At 46.1% G+C, this 26,701-nt stretch overlaps 1 protein-coding gene across 1 annotated transcript in view; it reads left to right on the forward strand.

Moving 5' to 3' along the window:
* Positions 1–5,305: 5,305 nt before the first annotated feature.
* The window catches only part of Myrfl (myelin regulatory factor like), a 90,684-nt gene continuing 69,288 nt past the window's right edge, over positions 5,306–26,701 (forward strand). The window contains exon 1 of the mRNA XM_051176278.1: positions 5,306–5,351. Within this exon, the coding sequence (XP_051032235.1) occupies positions 5,306–5,351 (46 nt within the window). The remainder of the gene's footprint in view (positions 5,352–26,701) is intronic.

The raw sequence follows: 26,701 nt of genomic DNA on the forward strand, positions 1-26,701 counted from the left end.
CTGTCTCCACCTGCACCGAGGCTTGGCCACATGTGGCCACTGCTGGGCCAAGAGGCTTTGGTTTAACACTTTTTTCTAAGAAAGGGAAAATGTTTAGGACAATAATCTGATAGCATTCATCATTGAGTTTGATAATTTCACTTTAAAATTCAAAAGCAAGCATTAGAGATGGCTGTGACCGCTACATAATGCTACAAAGACAGAACAGGGAGCCGGGTGAAGTAATGGCCATGCCTAGAACCCTTCCCCGTTAGCAGGCAGGAGGATAAAGAGTCCAGAGCCAGCCTTAGCTACATAGCGAGTTCAAAGCCAGCATACATTTATTGAGATTGAGTGAAAACGTTAGAAAATGTCTAAATTTAAGTATTGAATAACAGGACAGGATACAAAGAGTTGGGCTCCGGAGGAAATCATACAGCCATTGTTTTAGAGCAGTGGTTCTCAGCCTGTGGGTCACGCGCGACCCCATGAGATCAGAAATACCCTTTCACAGGGGAGTGCTTTCGATATAAGGATGCCTAAAAATCCTATAGTCAGCGTTGGGAGATCACGAGGAACAGCTTTAAAATAACCCGCAAGACAAACGGCCGAGGAGAAAAACACCCACAATGGAGGAAATCTCACAAGGCGCCGCCCCTAGAATGAGGTTTACATTAATGAGTACTGAGAGCGGGAGAATAGATCTTCCCCAGGGATGAGCTCTCTAACCGGTTTCCAGTATCAAGACATTCGCCCCAAACATAAGGGCAACATTAAATTAAATAGATCTTCCCCAGGGATGAGCTCTCTAACCGGTTTCCAGTATCAAGACATTCGCCCCAAACATAAGGGCAACATTAAATTAAATAGATCTTCCCCAGGGATGAGCTCTCTAACCGGTTTCCAGTATCAAGACATTCGCCCCAAACATAAAGGTAACATTAAATGGACTCAACAGGTTGTATTTATGTATCTATACATGTGTGTATTTAACTATAAGGAAAAGAGTCCATGAATTTCAGAGGGGTCAGGGAAACGTGCAAGAGTTGGAGGGAGGAGCTATGGAGGTGGACATGGTTGTAAATACAATACTAATATGTAAAATTTTCCAAACAAACAAACCATATTGGGTAGCTCACAGCTGCCTATAATTCTAGCTCCAGGGAACCTCATATCCTCCTCGTCAGGCCTCTGTGGGCCCCTGCATTCATGGGCTTACCCCATACACAGTCACACACGTAACAAATTATAATTGAAATTCTTCAAAATCAAGACAAGGGTAATAATTTTCCTCATTAAAAAAAATCTGATATAGTGGGGCTGGAGAGATGGCTCAGAGGTTAAGAACACTGGCTGCTCTTCCAGAGGTCCTGAGTTCAATTCCCATTACCCACATGGTGGCTCACAGCCATCTGTAATGAGATCTGCTGCCCTCTTCTGGCCTACAGGCAGACATGCAGGAGGAACGATGTGTACATAATAAATAATTTTTTTAAAAAAAATCTGATATAGAAGTGTTACCACCACACAGAAAGATAAGAAAAAAAATTATTTGGATAAACTAAAGAAGGTTTTGCAGATTATGTGGTGGTACACACAGAAAACCCAATTAAAAAGTCACCATCAGATGATTAGACCTTAACTACACCACAGTTTACTAAAATATGTACTTGTAAATTCAAACGTTTGCTAGTTTTGTATAGAGAAGGTGATAAAACGTAAAGGCAGACGAAATGGTCATGGCTGGAAAAAGAAAAACCTGTCAGTTCTCGCTAAATGACAGGAAGGGAGCATTCCTCCTGGATTTGACAGACTGGTTGCAGCTGAGTTAAAGATAAACTAGTGTCAGGGCACAGACGGAAAAGAAAAGTCTTCGGACCCTACTTCTGAGGCTGAGTATTAGTGTGCTAGTGCAGGGGCAGACAAAGCAGCCAGTTCACAGCTCTATAGCTGACTTGCATACGTGCTTGTACACATATATTGTGTTCACATCGGCACAGCAGGCACACAATAGATCAGTGGTCCAAAACCTTCCTAATCCTGCGACCCTTTAATACAGTTCCTCATGTTGTGCTGACCCCAAACCCTAAAATGTATTTTCCTTTCTTCTTCATAACTGTAACTTTGCTACCGTTATGAACGGTAATGTAAATATCCGACATGCAGGGTATCTGATATGTGACGCCAAGGAGATTACAACCCAGAGGTTGAGAACTGATGCTCTAGGTGAATGGTTGAAGTGTCCATGAAATGAGACCAACCCAAAAAAGGGGACAGGAGATAAATTAAATCTTCCTCAACACACACTTACTTAAGTGTCTTGAACTTTAGTGTTTCTGATACAGAAAATACAGGCAAAGAGTGTTTCAAAATACACGTAAATCTCTCAGAATTTAAGTTTGGAGGAGAGAGAAGTCATAAAAGATGAGTATAAAATACAATTGCCTGTGTTACAAATCCACCAAAAAGATTAAAGCCCAACTGCAAGCTATGAGACAGCGTTGGCCGGCATCATGAACGTCTAGCGAGTTGAGACTAGTGGTTCATGCCTGTAATTAATTACACAGGATGCTGAGGCTGGGGGTTTGAAGTGTGGGGGAGGATTAGAGTGTGGTTCTGCAGGAGGGAATCACTAGGGGCGGGCTTTGAGGGATATCACCCCTCCTCCAAATTCCAAGTTTATTCTCTGTGAGTGCTTAGCTACATACTGCTTGCTGACACGCGTCTGTTCCATGGTGGACTCTGATCCCTCTGAAACTGTGAGCCAAAATAAACTCTTTCGACTGCCTTTTGTGATAGTGTTTTGTAGTAACTAATATAGAGATGTAGCTGAGCAGTAGGGAGTGCACAGGTTGTTGAAGGCCCTAGGTTCTACAACATCTGGACAGACAACCTAACAGAAAAATGGTCAGAAGACTAAGGTTATTTTTTTCCCTGAAGTTAGAAGCACATAAATGACAATAAACACTAAAAAAAGGCTTTATTCTGGACCAGAGAAACAAGACCACAGTGGCAAAAATGAAGAAACCCAGTAAAATCCACTTTTGAAGATTTCAGTCAGTATGTGTCAACTGATTTGTAGCCATTGTGAAGTCATTCATTTGGAAGTTAAATATTTGAAACGAAATAAGTCATTTTAAAGTTTATTTATTTTTACTTCATGTGTACTGGTGTTTTGCCTGCATGTGTGTCTGTGTGAGTGTCGGGTTCCCCAAACTGGAGTCACAGACAGTTCAGCCGCCATGTGGGTGCTGGGAATTGAACCTGGGTCCTCTGGAAGAGCATCCAGTGCTCTTAACTGCCAAGCCATCTCTCCAGCCGAGAATACATTATTTTAGAAAAAGAAACGTGGCATGTTTTCTCTCCTGCACGGAGTTGATATTAAAAAGAAGAAAAGATCTATTTGGGGTGAGTGGGGGGGCGCTCATGTGAACCGAGTGGGAAAATAGAACATGTACATAGAGATGTCATAACGAAACCCAGTTTTTTACGATTAATACATGACAATAAATGTAAAGGTTAGAAAGTCGAGCATTTGTGTATTTGTGAACAAGTAATTTCACTGTCTTTTTTTTTTTTTTTTGAGACAGTGTCTCACTATGTAGCCCAGGTTAGCCTGGGACTGACTCACTGTATAGCCCAGGCTGGTTTGAACTCCTGGCAATTCTCCTGCCGTTGCCTCCCAGGTACTCAGATTATAAATGAGAGCAAATATGCCTTTGGCAATTCCACTTTTAGGTGTTTGCTCAAGAGAAATACTTGCATGGCATATCCCAGAATATATACATAAGAATGTTCTAGAAAAAAAAATCAGAAGTGTCTATAGGGAGATATATGTTCACATAATGGAGTGTTGCATGGTACCAACATGTGTTTTCTCAGGAAGGCCAGCTGTGTAGGGTGTGTGTGTGTGTGTGTGTGTGTGTGAGTGTGTGAGTGTATAGTGTGTGTGTGAGTGTGTGTGTGTGTGAGTGTGTGAGTGTATAGTGTGTGTGTGAGTGTGTGTGTGAGTGTGTGTGTGTGAGTGTATGAGTATATGTGTGTGTGTGTGTACGTGTGTGTATGAGTGTGTGTGAATGTATGTGTGTGAATGTATGAGTGTGAGTGTGTGTGTGAGTGTGTGAGTGTATGAGTGTGTGTAAATGTATGAGTGTGAGTGTATGAGTGTGTGAGTGTGAGTGTATGAGTGTGTGTGAGTGTATGAGTGTGTGAATGTGTGTGTGTGAGTGTGTGAGTGTATGAGTGTGTGAGTGTATGAGTGTGTGTGTGAGTATATGTGTGTGTGTGTGTACGTGTGTGTGTACGCATGCACATGCGTAGCTAAATTTAGACCATCAGTAGTAATATGGATCAGGAGAATGTCACCTGTGGGTGTCGGAGAGCTGGGGGAGAAACAAATGTCTGCACAAGTGTTTGTCAGGGTGTTAGCTCCTGCCTTGGGCAGCAGGGTTATAGGTGCTTATTTGTCATTAAAACATGCGTGGAAGATGTACCCATGCGAGGAAGCCAAGCCCACGGCCAGCCAGTGATGTGCGTATGCATTCTATCACAAAACCCTGATAGATGGAGCAGGACTGTTGAATTCATCCCCCCTCCCCCCAGTTGACTTGGGTGAAGCTGAACTTGCTACGGGAAATCAAAGACAAGTAAATAAGGCTCTGTGTGTGCAGCATAAAGGGACTTCCATACTCAGTCTATACCTTTAAAAATAGGGATTCCTTTTCAAGAAGTAGACTGTACTGAGGAATGCAATTTCCCACCCTGCATTTGAAAATATGGAACAAATTATTTTTATTCTCACAAAGTCTTTGCAGTAACCAAGCCTTTTTTGTCACCGATGAAAATGACTATATTGATATGTGTCCTTTCTGGGGTTTAAGAACGCAACTGTATCTTTCCTTGGTGGCTAAATGGATCTGCTTGATGAAGGTGAAGATAGAAACCGTGTGTACAGGACACATAAGAGATAAGGCTGGGCATTTATTGCCCATTTATGTAATTACATGTGTCACTAAGGACAAAGGTCCTTAAAACAAAGACCAGAGGCAAAGTAGAAACAGTTCCTGAACTAAGAGAGATGGATCTGTCACTACTTCCCTCTTGGTCTTGGTAATTCTTTTCTTCTCGTGTGGTCGCACACCCTTTTGTCGTCCAATCCCATTTGAGAACTTAGCCGTCTCTACAGGCTCAGGTTGATGGCTGAGCAGATGCTTCACATCTGTGAAAAGGGCATGGCGATTTCCCAGGAGTACTCATAGGCTTCGAGGCCCCGCAGACAGCACTTACTTCCTGAGGCCTGACAGCCCTCGTTTGAGGAGGGCAAAGCATGGACGTGCTAGATGAGAACGAGGCCCTACAGCAGTTCTTTGAAGGTAAGAGCCCAGTGGCTGCCAGGGTTCTGCAATGTCCCTGCTCACTTTCACTCTGCAGCCTCTCAGCATCGGCTTACTCTTCGCCATTGGGAGAATACTATCAGATAACTCCTGAGCTGGAAGGACAGGTTTTATCCACTCCATTGATAGCACAAGCCGGTGATCTGGGGGGTGGGGGATCCCATCTCCCACTGATTGGTTGTTACTTAAGTGGATGCTTGCAGTACCACCCAAGCTGTGTCTCATTATTAGGACGCATTCCTCCTAACCCCTTGTGTTTTAGAAATGCCGGATTTGTCCTCTCTCCAAAATGACTTTAGGGTGTAACAAAAAAGTAAGATCTTAATTAAAATGTATCATTTAGTATAATTAATTTCAAAACAGCCTGAAATGGCAAAGGAATACCTCCTTCCTGCTCCATCTTCCTCCTCATTCCCAGCACTTGAAAACGTGTAACGGACAGTCAGTTGCTCTTGTGGCTGAGTTTCTCCTCTCCCTGGTGGGGTCTGACTGACACCAGCATCTTTACACAGGCTTTCTTCCTTCTCAGAACCCAAGATGGTGGTACTGTTGTTCACATTTCATTGGGAAGACATTCTTGTAACAGTGGGTTTTTTGAATACATTAGGAAGACCTGGCCTTCTGTTAACCCCTTTATGATGCATTAGCCTGGCTCAGACTTCCTCTGGAAGGGAAATGTGGCCGAGTTTTTACACATGCCAGGGTGCTTCACAGAAGGTGTAATTCAATAAAAGCGGCACTCGAAAGACTCATGAGACAGGGTTCAAGCAGAGGGTTTTTTTTTGCTTGTCTGCTTGTTTTGTTTGGGAAAGGGAGAGGGGGAGACCGACCTCTGGAGACGGGAGCAGCAGGAGAGAGAAGAAAAGAAAGAGGAGGAGAGAGGAGAAAGGGGAACAGACAAAGAGAGGAAGGGAGAGAAAGAGAGAAGATGGGAGGTGGGCAGGGCCCTTTTAAAAAGGGACCGTAGTGACTGTGCACAGGCAGAGCTCTTAGTGGCTGCAGCTGCGGACGTATCCTGTCCGAACCCCAAGGACAGGCCCGTACAGATGCCTGAGTACCGACACAGGATGTCTAGGGTTCACTCAGAGAAGTGATATTGGCGGGTTTTTTTAGTCCAGTGAAGGGCATGGCAAGGAGAGATATTTAAAGGTTGAAATGCAAAGCCTGACAAGTGCTGAGTACTGATGAGGGACAAGTCACGTCAAGACTCTAGGTCACAGCTAAGAAGAACGGACACAAGGAGGGACTTCTATGGTTTGGATTTTGCTGGAAATGGCAACAGGGTTAAGCTAGGCTACGAGAGTCACTTTGCTTGTTTGGTCCCGCATCTGGTCCCGGGGAGTCCCGCCCGTAATGGCGGCCAGGTTTGACATCATGCACCTGGGCAGTGCTTGGCACGTGCCCTATCCACTAATGTCATTGTGCCGTTGTTTGCTGCGGCTGCATTCCATGGCTCTGTGGTTGAGGTAGTAGGCAACAAACTTCCAGCTTACGTTGCCGCTGTACTTTTCTTTTAAAACAGAAACTACCAATTCATTCCATAAACATGAAAGGTAGACTTTGTCTCCTACAACTGAGGCAACCTGGGCTCTGGCCCTCTGCTTTTCCTGGGAGAGCTTTTTAGACTCACATGATCTGCCTGATGTTCCTGTTTGTCATAGTGATCGCCACGATCCGGTTTCCACAAATCTCTTCTGTGGTCATTGGAATAGCTGTTCTATGTAGTATGCCATCATCATCACCATCATTACCATCATCACCACCACCATCATCATCGCCACTATCATTAACACAGTCTGCGTTTTAACCTCAGAGTGAACAGTGCAGCCTCTCTGATGGTGAGAGAGTCTCTTCTCCATGCACAGAAAGCTTGCCAGCATCCCTGCTCTGAGGGTGTAGCAGGACAGGTGGCAAACCTTGGGGACATGTAGAGGCACAAGCTGTGGAAATCACACTTTTAAAGTGCCCCCCCACTGTTTAACAAACATCAGGGACCTCTCTATGCCAAGGCTATTCTACCTCCTTTAAGTGGTAGCTAGCGTGGTGTGCAAACCTTTACTTCCCTAGGCTTTCATGGTTTCCTTTTCCAAAACCTGAAAGAGTAAAAACCTTCTCTAGAAGAAGAAGAGCGAGACCAGATGGGGTTGGAATAGAGGAGGAAGTAGAGGCAGAGGCTCACCATTTGGTTCAGGATACAATGTATTGACAGGATACAAGACAGTTGTCTTAAGTGTTTCTTGTGTATTCTTTCTCAAAAATGAGAAACCAACTCTGGTCCGCTGTTGATGTTTCTGGCTTTTCAAGGGAAGGGTCACACGGTGTGTAGGGCGGACACTGCCCACTGCTGGAGTTGACCCTGGCCAAGATTTTCCTGTGGGTGGAGAGTACCCTACCATCAGATGGCCTCTTGATTTCCTTCTCTCACACTGAGATCCCCACTCTGACCCCGTCTCAAGTGCTCAGTGCCCATCGGTTCCTTCTGTCCCAGCAGAACCTGGGCTGACACAGAAGGACCATCTCCCACCTCTGTGAGGTCATGAGTTCCAAGGCTTTCACCGAACACTGATGCTGTTATGACCAAAAGGGTCAGAAAGGTTACCTTCTGGTTAATCTCTGGTTAGAATTTTAGACACAGTGTTGCCTCCAGCCTGAGGTTTCTCTAAAGAGGCAGAGCTTGTTATCTGCAACACTGGCTTTTACTTCTGTGTGGAGGCAACCTGGACCTTCCAGGAGGGGAAGAAGTCAAGAACAGAAAGAAGCAGCCAGGTCAAGAGAGCAATTGAAGAGTTATCAGCAAGCTTCTGTCTGATGTGGGCGGTTGGGTAGAAACCATGGTCCATGCAGGACGGAGCTCCTAGTGAAGGCAATTTCTAGTTTCAAATGTGGCACAGGAGGGTTAGCGCTGACCTCCACTGCATGTGAGACCTATGGGCTCCTCAGCCTCTTCCCCCGATACACCCTCCTAAGAGGTTTCCGTTGGTGCTTGGGAGTTGTGATTGGTGTCTTCTTTCCAGGTTAGAGTTAAGCCTGGGTATCTGACAGCCTCTCCCATGACTTGGATTGTTCAACACATAGGCACTAACTAACAGAGCTAACCTGGAAACTCGGGCGTTGTCTCAAAGATCTCGAATCAAACTAAAAGTCCTTAAAAATCCTGCCTCAACCCTCTAAGTGGTGGGATTTCAGCATTTTGTTTGTTTGTTGTATGTTTTAAACGAACAGCAGAAAGTTACACTACTTTCCTCTGTCGCATTTAACTTCCCTGTGGGTTACAGAGAGAATTACACTTGTCATCAGTTAATTCATGCTGACCTGCAGCAGAGGTTCACAAGTCATGACCGAGAGTCCACATCTGACGGAAGCTCGCGAATGCCAATAAGGGTTAACAGAACACACCTAATCATGCCCTTGCTGCTCACTGCTGCTCTGATGCTCTGGCGGTAGAACCGAGTGCTTTCAACAGAGACCATATGGGCTGTAAGACCGAAAATACTTACCACCTGGCTCTGTACAGAAAATGTTTGCCAACCCCGAGTCTGCAAGCTAATTAGTAATAATAGTTGTAATTTATTGAGCATTTATGTGCTGAGTGAGGGCAGTAATTAAGACCATGGACTTTGAGTCGGCCATCCTGGTCGTGAATCGTGCTTTTGCAATGTGCTATTTCTAGGACTAGGGATGAGTGAACCTCTCAGGGCTTATGTGCCCCAATGTGTAAATTAGAGGTAATCACATTATCTCTGTTTGTGGCTGTGCCGAATTAGTATGCCCGGTTCAAAGAGGCCAGTAGTTTTTGCAATCTTATTTTTAAGGTTATCATTTTTCTTTTTTACTTAGAGAGGTTTCAACCCATGTTTTCTTCTTCCCCGTGAACCTTTTTGAGACTGAAGTTAAATATCTTGCTTAAGCACGTCCAGATAGCAAGTGGCTGAAAGGTCACTGTTGAGGGAGGGTCCAGCTGTGGGCAATACTAATATCTTGACAGGATCACCATGACTTGTAGCTCCATTGAGGTGAGAACAGCTGGAGGTGAGAACATCTGGGGATGAGAACAGCTGGAGGTGAGAACAGCTGGGTTGAGAACAGCTGGAGGTGAGAACAGCTGGGTTGAGAACAGCTGGAGGTGAGAACAGCTGGAGGTAAGGACAGCTGGGGGTGAGGACAGCTGGAGGTGAGAACAGCTGGAGGTGAGAACAGCTGGGTTGAGAACAGCTGGAGGTGAGAAAAGTTGGGTTGAGAACAGCTGGAGGTGAGCACAGCTGGAGGTGAGAACAGCTGGGTTGAGAACAGCTGGAGGTGAGAAAAGCTGGGTTGAGAACAGCTGGAGGTGAGCACAGCTGGGGGTGAGAACAGCTGGGTTGAGAACAGCTGGGTGAGAACAGCTGGAGGTGAGCACAGCTGGAGGTGAGAAAAGCTGGGTTGAGAACAGCTGGTGGTGATAACAGCTGGGTGAGAACAGCTGGAGGTGAGCACAGCTGGTGGTGATAACAGCTGGGGGTGAGTTGCTGTAGGCCCCACCGAGGGTTGGAGTACTATGGGGTGATGTTGAAGCCATCAGCGGTTATGGCACTGGAGAGAGGAAGAGAGAAAGCAGAAACTCTCCAAAGAAAAGCACAATGAGCCAGAATTTGGTTGATGCCACTAACAGGAGGTAGACCAGTCATTTGCCATGTGACATATGACCTGGAGCAATGAACAATAGAGAATTCTGGAAGCAGAAATGAAGAACAAGGAAAAGACTTTTCTCCCTCCCAAGCCTGAGGCACACGTGCATGGGAAAACCACCTGTATTTGAGATGATCCGTAGTTCAGCTGCTTCTTATTATACATGGAGGCTTGTTCTAGGTCCTAACCTTCTATAAAGATGTGTTGAAAAATACCCCCAAGTCCCCAGTTATTTGGAAGAAGCTTCATAGAGTAGAACTGTTGGCACAGTGCTATTGTTAGACTAACTGCTCTCAAGTTCGGGTGTGGGGGAGGATTGCTTTACTCTAAATAAGTGGTTCTCAGCAAACCTGTCTCCAGAAACACGTACATTATAGTTCATAACAGTGGCAAGACTACAGTTATGAGGTGCCACGTTTGGGGACAGCCCAGCATGGGGAGCTGTATTAAAGGGTCCCAGCATTAGGAAGGCTGAGTGCCTGGGATATGGTTCCATGTGGGCTGGGGTGGAAATGTGTATCTGTGAATGGTTGTCCTTACAGAGAGCCCCCAGGTGGTCACTGGGGTGCTCTAGAGCCCAGACATGGAAGAGATTAGGTGCCCCTGAGACCTGTCGAAGGCTTACAGTTCAGAGGCTGAGGCCACTGTCATCATGGCGGGGAGCATGGCAGCGTGCAGGCAGGCAGGTGCTGGAACCGAGAGTCCTACATCTTGATCCAAGGGCAACAGGAAGTGAGTGGTCTGTCTCGCTGGGCGTGACTTGAGCATATCTGAGACCTCAAAGCCCGCCTCCACAGTGACCCTTCCTCCAACAAGGCCACACCTACTCCAGCAAGGCCACACCTCCTAATAGTACCACTCCCTTTGGAGGCCATTTTCTTTCAAACCACCACAATCTGTCTGCCCCCTCTCTGTATCTATCATCTATATGTCTATTTATCATCATTATTATCTATGTATCTATCATCATCATGATCCATCCATCCATCCATATGTGGGAGCATGCCACAGCACGTGTGTAGAGGTGGGAGAGCTTGGCAGGTCAATCTCTCCTCCACCACATGGGTCCTAGAGATAGAAAGATTGCAGGTCGATAGGCCTGGTGGCAAGTGGTGTGCTATCTTGTTGGTCTGGGTTTCTTCTTCCAATGCTCTCTCTACTTCCAGACATCCACCTGCGTCTTCCATTTCTATCCCCAGTCTCTGATAAACACGCATGAGATCTTTGCTTCCCCTTTACGCCTGGCACACCGTGGCCTGGTTTCTGTGTCCATTTATTCTGAAGTGCCTTCCCATTGCTAGAGCCCATTGGAAGCCTTATCTCGGGGCCTCGGGGACAAGTTGCCTGCACTTGTCACTATCACCTTCTGTTTAGTCCCTTAGCTATATCCACGGTGTCTGTGCCTTCAGCCTGTCCCTCTCACTCCCTGGGAACCCTCCCCCTCCTCCATGTCTGCTCCCGAAGCACAGCTGCGCATCACAAGCTCACCCAGGGTTCCCACTCACCAGCACAGCGCAAGCCTTTGACAAGCTCCAGACCCGTGCTTACAGCTATGGATGCTCACATGCAAGCTGGGCTTCCCCTCTTCTTAACCCAGACTGCACTGGCTTCTGCGTGCCCTTCACTTTCCAGCGACGTCACACAGTTCCGAGGGTGATAACGCAGCTCTGGAGACTGTCACACGGGAATACATTCCTGAAGGTGATCACTGGGAGCACTTAAATGCTCGAGGGGCTCACATTCAAATGAGCAGTTCTCAAACTAAGAAGTGGGTTGTAATTTTTTTTTTTTTTAATATTTTTCGAGACAGGGTTTCTCTGTGTAGCTTTGGAGCCCGTCCTGGAACTCTCTCTATAGATCCGGCAGGCCTTGAACTCAGAGATCCGCCTGCCTCTGCCTCCAGAGTGCAGGGATTAAAGGCGTGCACCACCAATGCCTGGCTAAAGTTGTAACTCTTAATGACTCTTCCTAATTATCTATTAATGTGGGTTGCTTGAACCTCAACTTGTCCTGTTTGGAGGTCTCTCCCTCCTTCCCCTCTCTGTCTGAGTCTTACAAGATAGTTCAGGCTGGCCTCAGACCTGAGCCTCCGCCTCCGCCTCCGCCTCTTGAGTATTGGCGTCACTGGAGCTAAAGTGCTTAGCCAGGACTCTCGTTTTTACTGTACTGTGTGTGGTTGTGTGTGTTTGCTCTCTCTCTGTGAGTGTGGTTGTGTGTGTCTGCTCTCTCTCTGTGAGTGTGGTTGTGTGTGTATGCTCTGTGTGTGTGTGTGTGGTTGTGTGTGTCTGCTCTCTCTGTGTGTGTGTGGTTGTGTGTGTCTGTTCTCTCTTTGTGAGTGTGGTTGTGTGTGTGTGCTCTCTCTTTGTGAGTGTGGTTGTGTGTGTCTGCTCTGTGTGTGTGTGGTTGTGTGTGTCTGCTCTCTCTTTCTGTGTGTGTGTGGTTGTGTGTGTTTGCTCTCTCTCTGTGAGTGTGGTTGTGTGTGTCTGCTCTCTCTTTCTGTGTGAGTGTGGTTGTGTGTCTGCTCTCTCTCTGTGAGTGTGGTTGTGTGTGTGTGCTCTCTCTCTGTGAGTGTGGTTGTGTGTGTCTGCTCTCTCTCTGTGAGTGTGGTTGTGTGTGTCTGCTCTCTCTGTGTGAGTGTGGTTGTGTGTGTCTGCTCTCTCTTTCTGTGTGTGTGGTTGTGTGTGTCTGCTCTCTCTGTGTGAGTGTGGTTGTGTGTGTGTGCTCTCTCTCTGTGAGTGTGGTTGTGTGTGTCTGCTCTCTCTGTGTGAGTGTGGTTGTGTGTGTCTGCTCTCTCTCTGTGAGTGTGGTTGTGTGTGTCTGCTCTCTGTGTGTGTGTGTGGTTGTGTGTGTTTGCTCTCTCTCTGTGAGTGTGGTTGTGTGTGTCTGCTCTGTGTGGTTGTGTGTGTCTGCTCTCTCTCTGTGAGTGTGGTTGTGTGTGTCTGCTCTCTGTGTGTGTGTGTGGTTGTGTGTGTTTGCTCTCTCTCTGTGAGTGTGGTTGTGTGTGTCTGCTCTCTCTGTGTGAGTGTGGTTGTGTGTGTCTGCTCTCTGTGTGTGTGTGTGGTTGTGTGTGTTTGCTCTCTCTCTGTGAGTGTGGTTGTGTGTGTCTGCTCTCTCTGTGTGAGTGTGGTTGTGTGTGTCTGCTCTCTCTTTCTGTGTGTGTGGTTGTGTGTGTCTGCTCTCTCTGTGAGTGTGGTTGTGTGTGTCTGCTCTCTCTCTGTGAGTGTGGTTGTGTGTGTATGCTCTGTGTGTGTGTGTGTGTGTGGTTGTGTGTGTCTGCTCTCTCTCTGTGAGTGTGGTTGTGTGTGTCTGCTCTCTCTCTGTGAGTGTGGTTGTGTGTGTCTGCTCTCTCTGTGTGAGTGTGGTTGTGTGTGTCTGCTCTCTCTCTGTGAGTGTGGTTGTGTGTGTCTGCTCTGTGTGTGTGTGTGTGGTTGTGTGTGTTTGCTCTCTCTGTGAGTGTGGTTGTGTGTGTCTGCTCTGTGTGGTTGTGTGTGTCGGCTCTCTCTCTGTGAGTGTGGTTGTGTGTGTCTGCTCTCTCTCTGTGAGTGTGGTTGTGTGTGTCTGCTCTGTGTGGTTGTGTGTGTCTGCTCTCTCTCTGTGAGTGTGGTTGTGTGTGTATGCTCTGTGTGTGTGTGTGTGGTTGTGTGTGTCTGCTCTCTCTGTGTGTGTGTGGTTGTGTGTGTCTGTTCTCTCTTTGTGAGTGTGGTTGTGTGTGTCTGCTCTGTGTGTGTGTGGTTGTGTGTGTCTGCTCTCTCTTTCTGTGTGTGTGTGGTTGTGTGTGTCTGCTCTCTCTCTGTGAGTGTGGTTGTGTGTGTCTGCTCTGTGTGTGTGTGTGTGGTTGTGTATGTCTGCTCTCTCTTTGCGGGCATGCACCGGCAACAGCTCACATGCGGAAGTCAGGACAGCTTTCAGGAAGGTTTTCCCCTCCCAGATGGTTTTGTTGTTGTTGTTGTTGTTTATTTTTTGTTTGTTGTTGTTTTAAGGTGTTCTTTGGGGGCAGATAGATAGATCATGGAGGTAGTATGGTATTCATTGGAAAATGCGGTGTGTGGTAGAGATGCCACCTGGGGTGAAGGGCCCAGAAACCAAAGTCCACAGCTAAGAGGTCCAGACTGAGACTCAAGCTGTCTTGTCAGGTGGGGTCCACACCCGACAGTCACTGTTGACCATCAGATGGAGTGGACGGTCGCGAGAGCTCTGAGTGAGAGGGCAGGCATTGGAAAACACTGTCAGGTAGCAGCCTGGGGTGTGGGAATGGCTGCCGGACTCTGAGCACAGTGGCTTCCCAACTGACGCTGCAGCAGGCCCTTCCCCTCAGCTCTGGAACCGGGCATCTCCATAAATCACATGCATTGACTCTGAGCCCCTCCTTTCCATTTGTGGTGCCGAGGTACATCGCAGTTACAGCGCAGGCTTATTTCCAGATTGTTCTGGGTTCAAATATTGCTTCTTTTGCACTGAAGTACTCCTGAGGAATGGGCTGAGATAAACATGTAAAAAATATGTCCTAGTTAGTTTTAGCTGTCTGCTTGACACAGCCCACAGTTATCTGAGGGAGTCTCAACGCAGGAATGGCCTCCATGAGATTGCCCTGCGGCCGTGTCTATGGAGACATTTTCTTAATTATTGATAGATGTGTGTTGTATAACTATGTTTTTGACACAAACCTGGGCGTACTTGGAAGAAGGGAATCTCAGTTGAATCCTTACCTCCATCAGGTTGGCCTGTGGGTATTCTCTTAATCGCTAATTGATGTAGGAGGGTCCAGCTGGGTGGCACCAGGAATGGGCAGGTGGGTCCAGGCCATATAAGAAAGATAGCAGAGCAGCCGGGTGGGCAAGCCAGTAAGCCGATTTCCTCCCTGGCGCCTCCCGTGTTCCCGCCCTGACCTCCCGCACTGGTACCGAACATTTATCACAGCAACAGGAAGCAACTAGGACCCATGTCATGCCTAGCACATGGTCATCATGCAACGTAGCAGCACTATTAATTTTAAGAAAAATTATTTTTATGGTTTTCCGAAGCAGGCTATGATTGGAGAAAAAAAAAAATCGTTGTCATTTAGAGAATGTTTGGTTCTGTGGTACAATGTGGAAATCAAACCCAAGACCTCACACATGAGAAGCAAATGCTCTATACCGTTGATCTGCACCCACATCCCTATATTACACCCTACCGCCCGCATCCAACACAATAAACAGGTAACATCGTCATCACCATTTTGCGATTGAGGGAACAGATTTATGTAAGATACTGTGTTGTTGGATATCAGAGCTTGGGTTTACACAGAAGTCTGCCTGACTCTGAAAAGTTTATTGAGGGTGTCTGTGGCAGTGGTTGTAGAATTTGTAGCTCCTGCTAAAGCATCCAGATATTCATATATTGTACAGTTTGCATATGAAGTTCTTCTGGACTGTGAGTAGCTGGTACTCTCCTGCTGCCTGGCGAAGCCAGCACCATGGTTAGGAGGTAAGGGACTAGCCAGGCGGTGGTGGTACACTGCTTTAATCCCAGCACAGATGGAGCTCTGTGAGTTTGAGGCCAGTGAGTGCCAGGACAGGCTTCAGAGCTACACAGAGAATCCCTGTCCCCCAAAACAAACAAACAAACCAAAACACACAAACAAAAACGGGAGGCAATGCACTATTCTACAGAGAAAGTAGTTACAGAACTAAAGAAAGACAAGACAAAGTAACCACTAATACAAAACGCAGGAACATCAACACCAACTGGTTGGGGACTTTATGCAGCTGGGTTGCCCTGCAGTCTGATAGTAAATATTGATTCTTGATCTTGGCATTTGGGGTAGGCAGACTGAAGACAAGACCAGCAAGATGATACTCCAGGATTTGTTACCCTGGTATTAGCAATAAAAGAAACAAGTGTCATGTATAGCAACAGAGAGAAATATATTTGTGTTATTTCATAGTTGGAGTTAATGTCACTTTTACAGTCCAAGGCTCTCAAAGCTTTAAATATTGTAAGCTGAGAAATACATCTCCTAAGATTCCTCAGCAGCCTGGCTTTGAACCCTGGCTTTTTTGCTTTTTTGTTGTTAACTTAAAATACTTAACTCGGCTACTGACTTAACCTTTCAGGTCAGTGGGGTTTTTTTTTTTTTTTCTATTTGCCTAATGGGAATAATAGCATCTGTTTTATAGTGTTGTGAGGAATAATGCTGAAATGGGGGAAATCAATACTAGTTATGGATCTTTATTATATTGCAACTGTGGAATAAAACATCAAAGTACTTGGTTTTTTTTTTTTTTTAATTTTGAGACAAGAATTAATCTAAGCTTGTACACAGGCCCATATATTTCTTTTTCGAGGAAATACTCCTGTCTCCAGGGAGTTATTACAACTTTTACATGCTCACATTAGTTATTGAGCCTTTATAATCATAAAAACCATTTATAGCCCTTGGTTGCTAAGCAACAAAGGACAAAGTACTGAGTATTTCCTTTTACTAGGAAAGGTTCAACTTTTCCACATTTGTCTTGAAATCAGCATATTTTAGAAAGGACAGAACATCCTATTTCTTAAAGGGCTTAGCTGGCATTTTTGTGTGGAGATAGACTCAAGCCCAGAAGGAATACATTATTATTTTTCTGTTCTCAGATAGGCTGGAGTGTATTCTGCTAGTCACACAGAGTGTGAAGTCTGGAGTTGAGAGACTACAAGTTCATTTTATGGTGAGGTAACATGTTGCCCGTGTTCTGAGATGCTCTCATTGTGAGGCCCTGGTTCTTTCTTCTGGCAGTAGTCCGGAGGGAAGGTTGAGGTGTGGTTCCCGCACATAAAGAGATGCTACACACCTACGGACCTTGATAGCCAACAGCTTCAATCAGGTCATTCAACTGTACTCGACAGGGTTCGGGAGAGCCGACTTTTAGTCATAATCAATGTAATCAACATCCTTACGTGAGATCAAAATATTCAATCATTTCTGAGTAAGTCTTTGGATATTCCCAAAGGATATAACACTATTTAAAATTGTATAAAGACCTTCAGCACAGCAGATTTTTCAGAGCTCATGAGTGCGTATATGAAAAACAGAATTTTAATAGGTCGGTGTGGCGATTTCTCTATTCACCCACATTAAAGCACATTGGACACCCTGTCTGAAGTCTGGCTGTTCTTTCTCTCGGATGCATTTAAATAAATGATGTGGGACCACAGGTGCCAGGTGGGGACAATGACCCTCTCCTTTCTTTCCTAGTGGAGTTAGGAAAGTTACCACTTTGAAACAAATCTACCAAGAAGGCCCATAACATGTCACCCATGCAGGAAGAGGCAGAAGGATGCTAAAACTCTTTTAATTCCCTACATTCAACAGCTAGTCAGGGCCCTGTTGCTGGGAGGAAGGCCTTCAGAAGGGGTTGTGTGTAAATAAGGCAGTAAGAGCTGTCTGTTAGGAATGTATTGATCCTGTTTGGCCAGAAGAGAGAGGCTTTAAGGGTGCGTGTCTTTAATCCCAGCACTCAGAGGCAGAGGCAGAAGGATCTCTGTTAGTGCGAAGCCAGCCTCGTCTACAGAGCGAGTTCTAGGACAGCTAGGGCTACACAGAGAAACCCTGTCTTGAAAAACCAAAACCAAAAGAAACCCTCAAAAAATAACTACAAAAGGAAAAAAAGAAATCTATTCTCTTATTATCATGTCACATGTGTTAACTGTATAACACACACATATATTATCCATATGTTCTAACAGGAGTGCCTTAAGCAGGGTTTGAACTCCTGCCTCTCTGTCTGCTTGACAGGAAGACAAGGCAGACATCTGCTTGCTGCCCTGGGGTCTGGAAAGCTGAACATGGTGGTGAGGTCAGGTGTACGGAACACTGCCAAGGATTTCTCTGTCTCTTTGATAGCCTCCTATGGAAAAAACAAAGCTATATCTGCACCCCGTTTTACAGGTACTCACTCGGACAGTCCGTTCCGGTGCTGTCAGTCCATCTCCTGTTTTACAGGTACTCACTCGGACAGTCCGTTCCGGTGCTGTCAGTCCATCTCCCGTTCTCCCCCCCCCCCCACTTTCCCGTTTCTATCCTGCTTATTTGTAGAGTCCGCACACTTTCATCCCCATACATCCATTGGCCCCCAACTCAACTCTGAGAGGAAGACAACATACAGATCAAAAATTTCCCTGCATGTATTATGTGTGTGCCCACGGACAGAGAGACAACTATGTGTGTCCTGGGGGATTAAACTCAGCTCATCAGGCCTGGAAGCAAGCACCTGAGCTGTCTTATCTACCCACAGTTCACACAAGATATGAAAAACATATGTTAAGTATAAGCATATACATATAAAAGTACACATATAACAGAATAATCACACACATACACACAAATATATATATATATATATATTTATATATGTTTTAGTCCATCTAGTGTTAGTCATATATACATATGATCATATCTACTTTGGATTGGAAAACCTATCAGGGATTTTGTTGCTGGAGAAGACTTATTCTCCCTCCGTCCAAAACCACTGGTGATTTGTATCTCTTCACCGGGTGAGCAGGTCATCGTGAAGCCTCCCCTCTACATTATGTAGGCCTTATAGAGGCTCCATGCACCCCTGTCACATCTGGGAGACACGGGCATCCTGGTCCTCTGCTTCGAACCTTCCTGCCTCCACTTACACAGTTTCCTTTGGCCCCGAGATATTAGGCACTGTGTTGTGGATGTGTCAGTTGGGGCTTGGCATCCCATGCTCACTCCTTCCCTGAATCTTGACCGGTCATGGATATCTGTAATAGTTTCTGTCTGTTGCAAAGAGAAGCCTCTTGGATGGGGATGGGAGCTACATTTATTTGTGGGCATAAGGATAAGTATTTAGAATGCAATTGGTTTAGGAAACTTGCAGCAGTAGGTTCTTGTCTGGGTCCTGTGATGCCTCAAGCCATGGGTAGTTGGCTGGGTTTATAGTACCAGGAATGGATTCCCTCTGCTGAGCAGATCTTAATTACAGCTGTTGGTTACCCCCAAGACAATAGAGCCACTATTGCACGATTGAGTATATCTTACTGGACTGGTCATTATTGTAGCTCAGAGGCTGTACAGCTGGGTAGGTCTACTGAGTTCTTTTCTCCCTGTATAACACTTTCTGAGAGTTAGTCCTCAAAAAGGAAGCTTCCAGATCAGGCCCAACTCAATTCCTCCATGTCCTGTATCTGAGATATGTGGTATCTCCAGTAATAGTTAAGTTCTGAGAGGCAATCAAGGACAGTGGGAATCGCCTACATTGTTTGGGAGTCGCTTGGATTCTCCTGACCTCAAAGAGAGGTTTTCTGTGCCTGGAACTGGTGTTTCTTGTTTCTGTTACATAGCCAATGGTTCCTGGGAGAACATTATCACTGGTATGGTGTAACTCCATTCTGCCTGCCTGCCTGCCTGCCTGCCTGCCTGCCTGCCTGCCTGCCTGCCTGCCTGCCTGCCTACCTACCTACCTACCTACCTACCTACCTACCTACCTACCTACCTATCTATCTATCTATCTATCTATCTATCTATCTATCTATCTATCTATCTACCTATCTATCATCTATAGCTATCTATCTGTTTGTCTGTCTTCTATCTATCTTGTTTTTATTGTAAGTGAATGGATGTTTATCTTGCATGGATACATTTGTCCCATGTTCCTAACGTGCTGGTGGAGGCCAGAAAAGAGGGTAGAATTCCCTGGAGCTGGAGTTTCGGGTAGTTATGAGCCATTATGGAGGTGCTAGGAATCAAACCTGGGTCCTCTGGAAGAACAGTCAGTGCACTCTTAACCTTGGCCCATCTCTCCAGCTATTATTTACATTTAATAAGTAAGCTTATAAAGCACTCTTTCCTTATGGCTGTTTTTTTTTTCAGATATTCTAGTGTGTGTGTGTGTGTGTGTGTGTGTGTGTGTGTATGCATTTGCACGCAGGTGCACGGAGGATGTGGGTGTGAGTCCATGTGCCACTCTGTGTATATGGAGGAGGTCAGATGACAACTTTGTGTTGTCAATTGTCTCCTTCCACCTTTATGAATGAGTTAGTTCTGGGATGTTGAACTCAGACTGCCAGGCTTGCACTTTCTAGTACCTTATTTGCTCCATTACAACTAATGTTAATGGGTCTACTGAAGAGAAAAATTAAGAATGAAAGTTTAATTCTTATGGAGTAGGGCTAGCTATAAGGATCCCAAACTGCTGGAAGAATGGATTCACAAACTCCCAGAAAAGGGGGAGATTATTGCTTAATCTCTATTTGATAGCCTGTTAATACAGACACTGAAATACTTCAACCAAAATAGTTATAGATCAAAATACAGTAGATCATGCTCCCTTCCTGTTGTGAATCCTACGTGAACTTATTATCAACTAAAAGGGGACAAATAACCCAAGGGCAGAGTCAGCCATTAATCCTTTATCATTTACTCCAAATGCTTTCGAGATTGTGAAAAGTAATAAGAGACACACTCCTGTGGAATTTTAATAGCGTCAACACCGAGGATGCTTACGGTGTTTTTAGGTTACATGAGGCCAGCACAATCTGCAGACATGCTCTGCACCTTCCCTGCCGGAATGGGCTTTGCCTGAGCTCTCAAATCCGAGAAGGGAGCCTCTGGGCCAGCCCTGTCACAACTGCCATCAGCCAGTTATCATCACCCATTTTCTCTCTCCCATTCCCTTATCTTCAAATTCAGCAGCTGCAATTCTTTGACGCAATAGCATGGTCATAAAGGGTAAATGTCTTCCTTCGCTGAAGCACAAAGACACGTTAATACTAATTTAACAGGTTGCTTGCGTTTTTATTAAGAACATCACTCTCTTTATTGACCATTAGTGGTTTTTCATCAACCTTCTATCCTGCCATTATTTTGTATGATTCTATAGGAACTACGCATATATTAGGCAACAGTAAAATATACCCAGTCCCTTGCAATGACTAAGTCTGCATCTCTAAAAAAAAAAAAAAATGGGGATCATAAAAAGTAATCTGATAAAATAAGATTGTTGCTAGGATTAAATATTAAGAAATACTGTATGTTGATTAAGTATACACATTTAAAGTTTACCAAACATTTTTTTCCTGATTATCCAGCTCTCCAGTGGCTTGCCTGGAGGAGAGTCTTTTGCTCATTCTGGATCACTTTAGGTACTCTGTCACCTTTCACTGATAGGAAACTGCCATAGTTAGCTTCAGCTTTCAGCTTGACATAAATCTAGCATCGCCTGGGAAGAGGGGACAGCTCTACTGAAGAACTTCCCAAATCAGATTGTCCTGTGACCTTATCCGTGAGGCATTTTCTTAATTACTAATTAATGTAAGAAGGCTCAGCCCATAATGGGTGGTGCCATCCCCAGGCAACTGTACCTGGGCTGTATCAGAAGGAGCTGAGCAAGCCAGAAGTAGGAACCCAGTAAGAAATTGTCCTTTGTGGTCTTGGCTTCAGTTCCTGCCTGTGAGTTTCTGTCTCACGTTTCTGCCCTGGTTTCCCTTGATGACAGGCTATGAACTGCAAGCCAAATTGGTCAATTGTCATTGGTCATGGTGTTTATTGGCCACAGTGTTTATTATACCAACAGAAACAGGCATGGGTCTCATATCATCAAGAGGCAACCTGTGTGCTGATGAGCAAGGACCTCGCTGACCTGTTTTCATAGTTGACGATTTTATGACCACAGCCCTACACTTGATTTGTTTTATTAATACTTCCTCATAGTGACCCACCGAAGGACTCATGGCTCAGACGTCTATTCACTCCCAAGCAAAGCCAATGCAGCCAGAGGCAGCCAAGAGCAGGCTGGTGTTCTCATGTCCCATGTGCATCTGCCCCCTCACGCACTGACACTTGGATAATTTGCCTTTCTGGATTTTCCTAAGTCACAAATGACATTGTAAAGAAGGGTAGGAGCAGAGCCTTTGTGTATGAACACCCAGATTTTCCCTAGGCTAGCCTTCTGGTGGACAGTGAGTGACTCTCCTACTCTAGGGCAGGAGGGTGGATCTCGACCCCCGCCCACACGCTTTAACATGGGTGCTCATGTGGGGGTGACCCCACCCCCACCATAAACTTATTTTCCTTACTACTTCATAACTGCGATGTTGCTACTATTATGAACCATAATGTAAGCATCTGTCTTCTGCCACGGTCTTAAGTGACAGCTGTGAAAGGGTCATTCTGTCCTTGGAGGGGACATGTTGAGAACCTGCTGCTAAAGTCACCAGATTCCATGGAGTTCTAAAGTACTCCCTTGACCATTTCCCATCCTTCCCACAAGCCTGGTCGCCCGCCTCTGACCTCCCACCGGTCTGCCACCTTTCCCTTGGGTTAGAAGCTCTTCTTTGAAGTCTCCTGGAGTGGACATGTCACACCATCGTCACTGTTGGCTCTCTTGCTGAGCTGCTCTGCTTTTCTTACTTACAGGTGGGACTCAGTGAGTGAAGGAATTGTGTTAAGTGTTTAGTTGAAATCGGGCCCTGGAGAGCTTGTTCTTAACGGCATGTACAAGCTTTCCGATGTCCCGTGCTCTCAGAAAGACTCACAGGCCAAGTGTTCGATGGGATGCTCTAGAACAATGAATCTTGGGGTGTTCTAGAAACCCTACCTGGAGCTTGCTCTCTGTTGCACAATGCACTGTGTGTTTTACTCAAATCGAATGAAGGTTTATTTTCATTTTATCTCTCAGTTATCAGTCATACCATGTTAAAGTCCAGAGAGAGCCCATGTACTCACCGTCTTCAACAATGGGTCCTGTTATCTGTGCTTGGCAAAGATGATAAGATCCTGGCTAGATCAGTGTAAGGTGTCCATACAAGGAGACTGGGAAATTCTTGGGAAGCTGGGTTCTTGGGTGCACTGTCCTGCTGCTCGCTCTGTACTAGTTACTCCACTTATCCCGATGGCGGAGTACCTGGCAGGAGCCACATAAAGAGGGAGAGGTCTGTTGTGACTCTCAGTATCCAGGGAGCACACCCCTGCATGGCAGTAACAGCTGGCATTGTGGCGTCTTCTCCTAGTGGCTTGTGTCTACCAGCTGGGTCTTACTTCACAAGGCTCTACAACCTCCCCAACCAATACCACGAGTTTGGAACCGAGCATCCAAACTCAGGCCTGTGGGAGACACTTCACCCACAAACCTGAGTCACCAAGAATGTGGGAGCCGGCCAGCGGGACACTTCCTTGAGCCTTGAACTTATTTCCCTGACTTCACCCTGATCTCACTTCAGTCTCAAGGTATCAGCGTGACTAGGTAGGGCTGAGGATTCAGCTACCCTCTTTCCAACCAGTCACAAAATGCAGTAGTTTATCCTTCTAAGGACCACTTACATAAGATGATGTGTGGACAAAAATTTACATGTGGTGATGTGTGGACAAATATCTATGTATGATGATGTGTGGACAAATATTTAATAGCTAAGTCCCTGCGAGGAAAGAGAGGTCTGCCCTGATCTGTAGCATTTTGATGGTGTAGACATTGTTACTATGGTCAATTTTAAGCCAGTAACTCAGAGTGACTAACTGTGACCTTGGGATAAGAGACAAAAGTGTACACTAGTTGGCTTCTCCGCCCTGTTGCCGTTCTCCTGATTTCTGAACCATGTTAGCACTGAAGCAGACCAGAGTCTCACGACACCCAGCAGCCCGGAATCTGCTTTGGCTGACAGTTGCAGCCCTCATTGACCACTGTTCCCAAAGCTTTTCCTGACGCCATTTCACCCTGCCGAGTCAGTTCGGTATCCCATAATGCCTTGAGGCAGTCTTAATAGTCATTGAATAACGACTACCAGGCCACGTTCTGGGTGTTGCAGTTGCTGCCATGCGTCTTTCTGTCTTTGTTTGTTTGTTTTTTCTCACTGGCCTGTTGGCTTCTCCAGCAGAGGAACTGATGGCAACCACACAAGGTAGCCCAGACTAAGCAGATCGTGTGCATTAACTCATTTGACTCTCACAGCTCTAGGAAGTAGGCCTGTTGCTTTACAGAAAGGAGACTGAGTCAGGCAGTCTCCCTGCGGTAGGCTGAAGGGCCTTTCAAAATTACACAACCGATCATGTCACTTCTCCACTTAGAATTTTGTCTGTCTCTCTACTTAAACTTTGCCACATATGATGGCATCTGCTACTTCTATGTCACCGTGGTTACACGTAGGGCTCACGCAGCTTTGATCCAGGGGACATGGCCCATCATGGTGGGGAAGGGTACCAGTGGCTCATGGCCTCAGTGTCAGGAACCAGAGGCAGCTGGCTCATTGCGGGAGCCAACTAAGGGAGCACTAACATTTGCACTAACAGTAATTATAACTAACATCCAAGTCTTTGTTCGTGAGACAAACGTAATATTTATTGAATAGCTGCCATATCACAGGTCATGTTCAGGGTGGGTGGTTCCCAACCTTCCTAATGCGTGGCCCTTTAGTACAGTTCCTCATGCCATGGCCCTTTAGTACAGTTCCTCATGCCATGGCCCTTTAGTACAGTCCCTCATGCTGTAGCCCTTTAGTACAGTCCCTCATGCCGTGGTGAACCCAGCCTCACAATTATTTTTGTTGCTACCTCATGATCATAATCTTGCTACTGTTACGAATTGCAATGTAAGTATCTGATATGCGACCCCCCCAGAGGGGTCACGACCCACAGGTTGAGAACCACTGCTCTAGATGCTTAGGGACTCTATAGTAAGAGGCTGTTCATGGTCTGGAGGAGCTTGGAGTAGAGGGAACAGACACACAGCACATAATTGCCACCTGTTAAAATACAGGCGTGCAAAGCTGGTGACGAGCTCCGTGGAGGGTGTGGCTCTTATTGTTTACCTGCTTCCTGCCTCTGATAGTTGGAACTCATTTGCACACCCCATGGAGATACAATGTCCCTGGCTCTCCCAGGGGCTAAAGCTGAGTTTCCTTCTCTGAGCAGGACCTTAGCAGAGCTCTTGGCGGCCAAGCAGGACCAGAAGGAGCAGGTGGACACTAGGGATGCAAATGAGCCGCCCGGAGGGAGGAGGGCTGTGCAAGCTGGGAGTTCTGAGCAAGTGTTTAAGACATTTAGAGCTAAGTGATTGCTTTTAAGAGCACAAGATTTATTTTAAGAGCCATCTGAGAGTTGCTCTCTGTGTGCAAAACCTCCTGAAACAGTTTTATCTGACACTATGAATTTATCTTGTTGAGGTATTCCCTCTGGGTCTGGAAAGCACAGATGTGATCCCGAGCCCTAGAGAAAGCTAGCTACAGCAGGGATCATCTCTCTGTGTGCATTATGGCATTTGGATAAGCCATGGCAGGCGGGGCCGATCTCCCATGTCCAACTGGGAAGGGGGCAGGCCAGTAAAGAGCAAGTGGGTTACTGGTCAAACCTTCGGGAATAGACTATTTCCACCTCCAGAATTGTGAGTGTGTGTATGTTTGTGTGTGTGTGTGCATGCGCTCGTGTGTGTGTGTGTGTGTGAGCGAGTGGTGTGTGTGTGTGTGTATGTGTGTCTGTATGTGAGTGGTGTGTGAGTGTCTGTGTGTGTGAATGTGTGTATCTGTATGTGAATGGTGTGTGAGTGTGTGTGTGAATGTGTGTGTATATGTGTCTGTATGTGAGTAATGTGTGAGTGTGAGTGTGTGTGTGTCTTTATGTGAATGGTGTGTGAATGTGTGTGTATGTGTGTCTCTGTGAGTGGTGTGTGTGTGAGTGTGTGTGTATGTGTGTCTGTATGTGAGTGGTGTGTGAGTGTGTGTGAGTGGTGTGTGTGAGTGTCTGTGTGTGTGTGAATGTGTGTATCTGTATGTGTCTGTATGTGAGTAATGTGTGAGTGTGAGTGTGTGTGTCTGTATGTGAATGGTGTGTGAATGTGTGTGTATGTGTGTCTGTATGTGAGTGGTGTGTGTGTGTGAGTGTGTGTATGTGTCTGTATGTGAGTGGTGTGTGTGTATGTGTGTGTGTCTGTATGTGATTGGTGTGTGTGAGTGTGTGTCTGTGTGTGTGATTGGTGTGTGTGTGTCTGCCTGTCTCTGCATGTGTCTGTGTGTCTGTGTTGGGGACGGGTGTCCTATAAAGCAGATGGGACGCCAGCAGGCGCTTCCATGCGAAACCAAACAGATTCCTCCTTCCATCTGCTTAGCGCTCGGCTTGTCCAAAGCCCAGCGAAGCAGTAGCAGCAGCAAGTCCCCACGGTGGTTGGCTGGCACTGCTGTCAGAGGCAGCGGAGCCCACTTGCCCAGAGTCGTTCAGTGTGTGCGTGACAAGAGGGAACCAGCCCAGGCCTCCACGTTTCCCATAGCCCAACCTGGCCTCAGACTCACTTTGCAGCCTAGAATGGCTTTAAACTTATGTTCCATTCTGTCTCGGCTTCCCAAACATTAGGACCATAAGCATGGGCCAACAAGTCTGGTCAAAACAGCCGTGGGGAGCAAACCCAGGGTTTTGATCATGCTAGATCAGCACTCTACCAATGGAGCTACTTCCCGAGTCTTCTGGCTTGACTCTTGAGCATGTTCTCACCACCCCCTATTATCCCCACCTCTCAAAGCACAGGCTCCTGCCTCTGCCAGCAATACCGACCCTTGCAAGCTGGGTAGCACTGACAGCCACAGCCTAGGACTGCAATAAAGATTCATTGACACAAGGAAGGTAAAGTATGACATGTAGCCAAGCACAGAGTCAAAGGTTTCAATTCTGATTATCTCTGGAAGCTGCAGCAGCATTC

The sequence above is a fragment of the Phodopus roborovskii genome, unplaced genomic scaffold (genome assembly GCF_943737965.1).
Source record: "Phodopus roborovskii unplaced genomic scaffold, PHOROB, whole genome shotgun sequence".
Classification (NCBI taxonomy): Eukaryota; Metazoa; Chordata; class Mammalia; order Rodentia; family Cricetidae; genus Phodopus; species Phodopus roborovskii.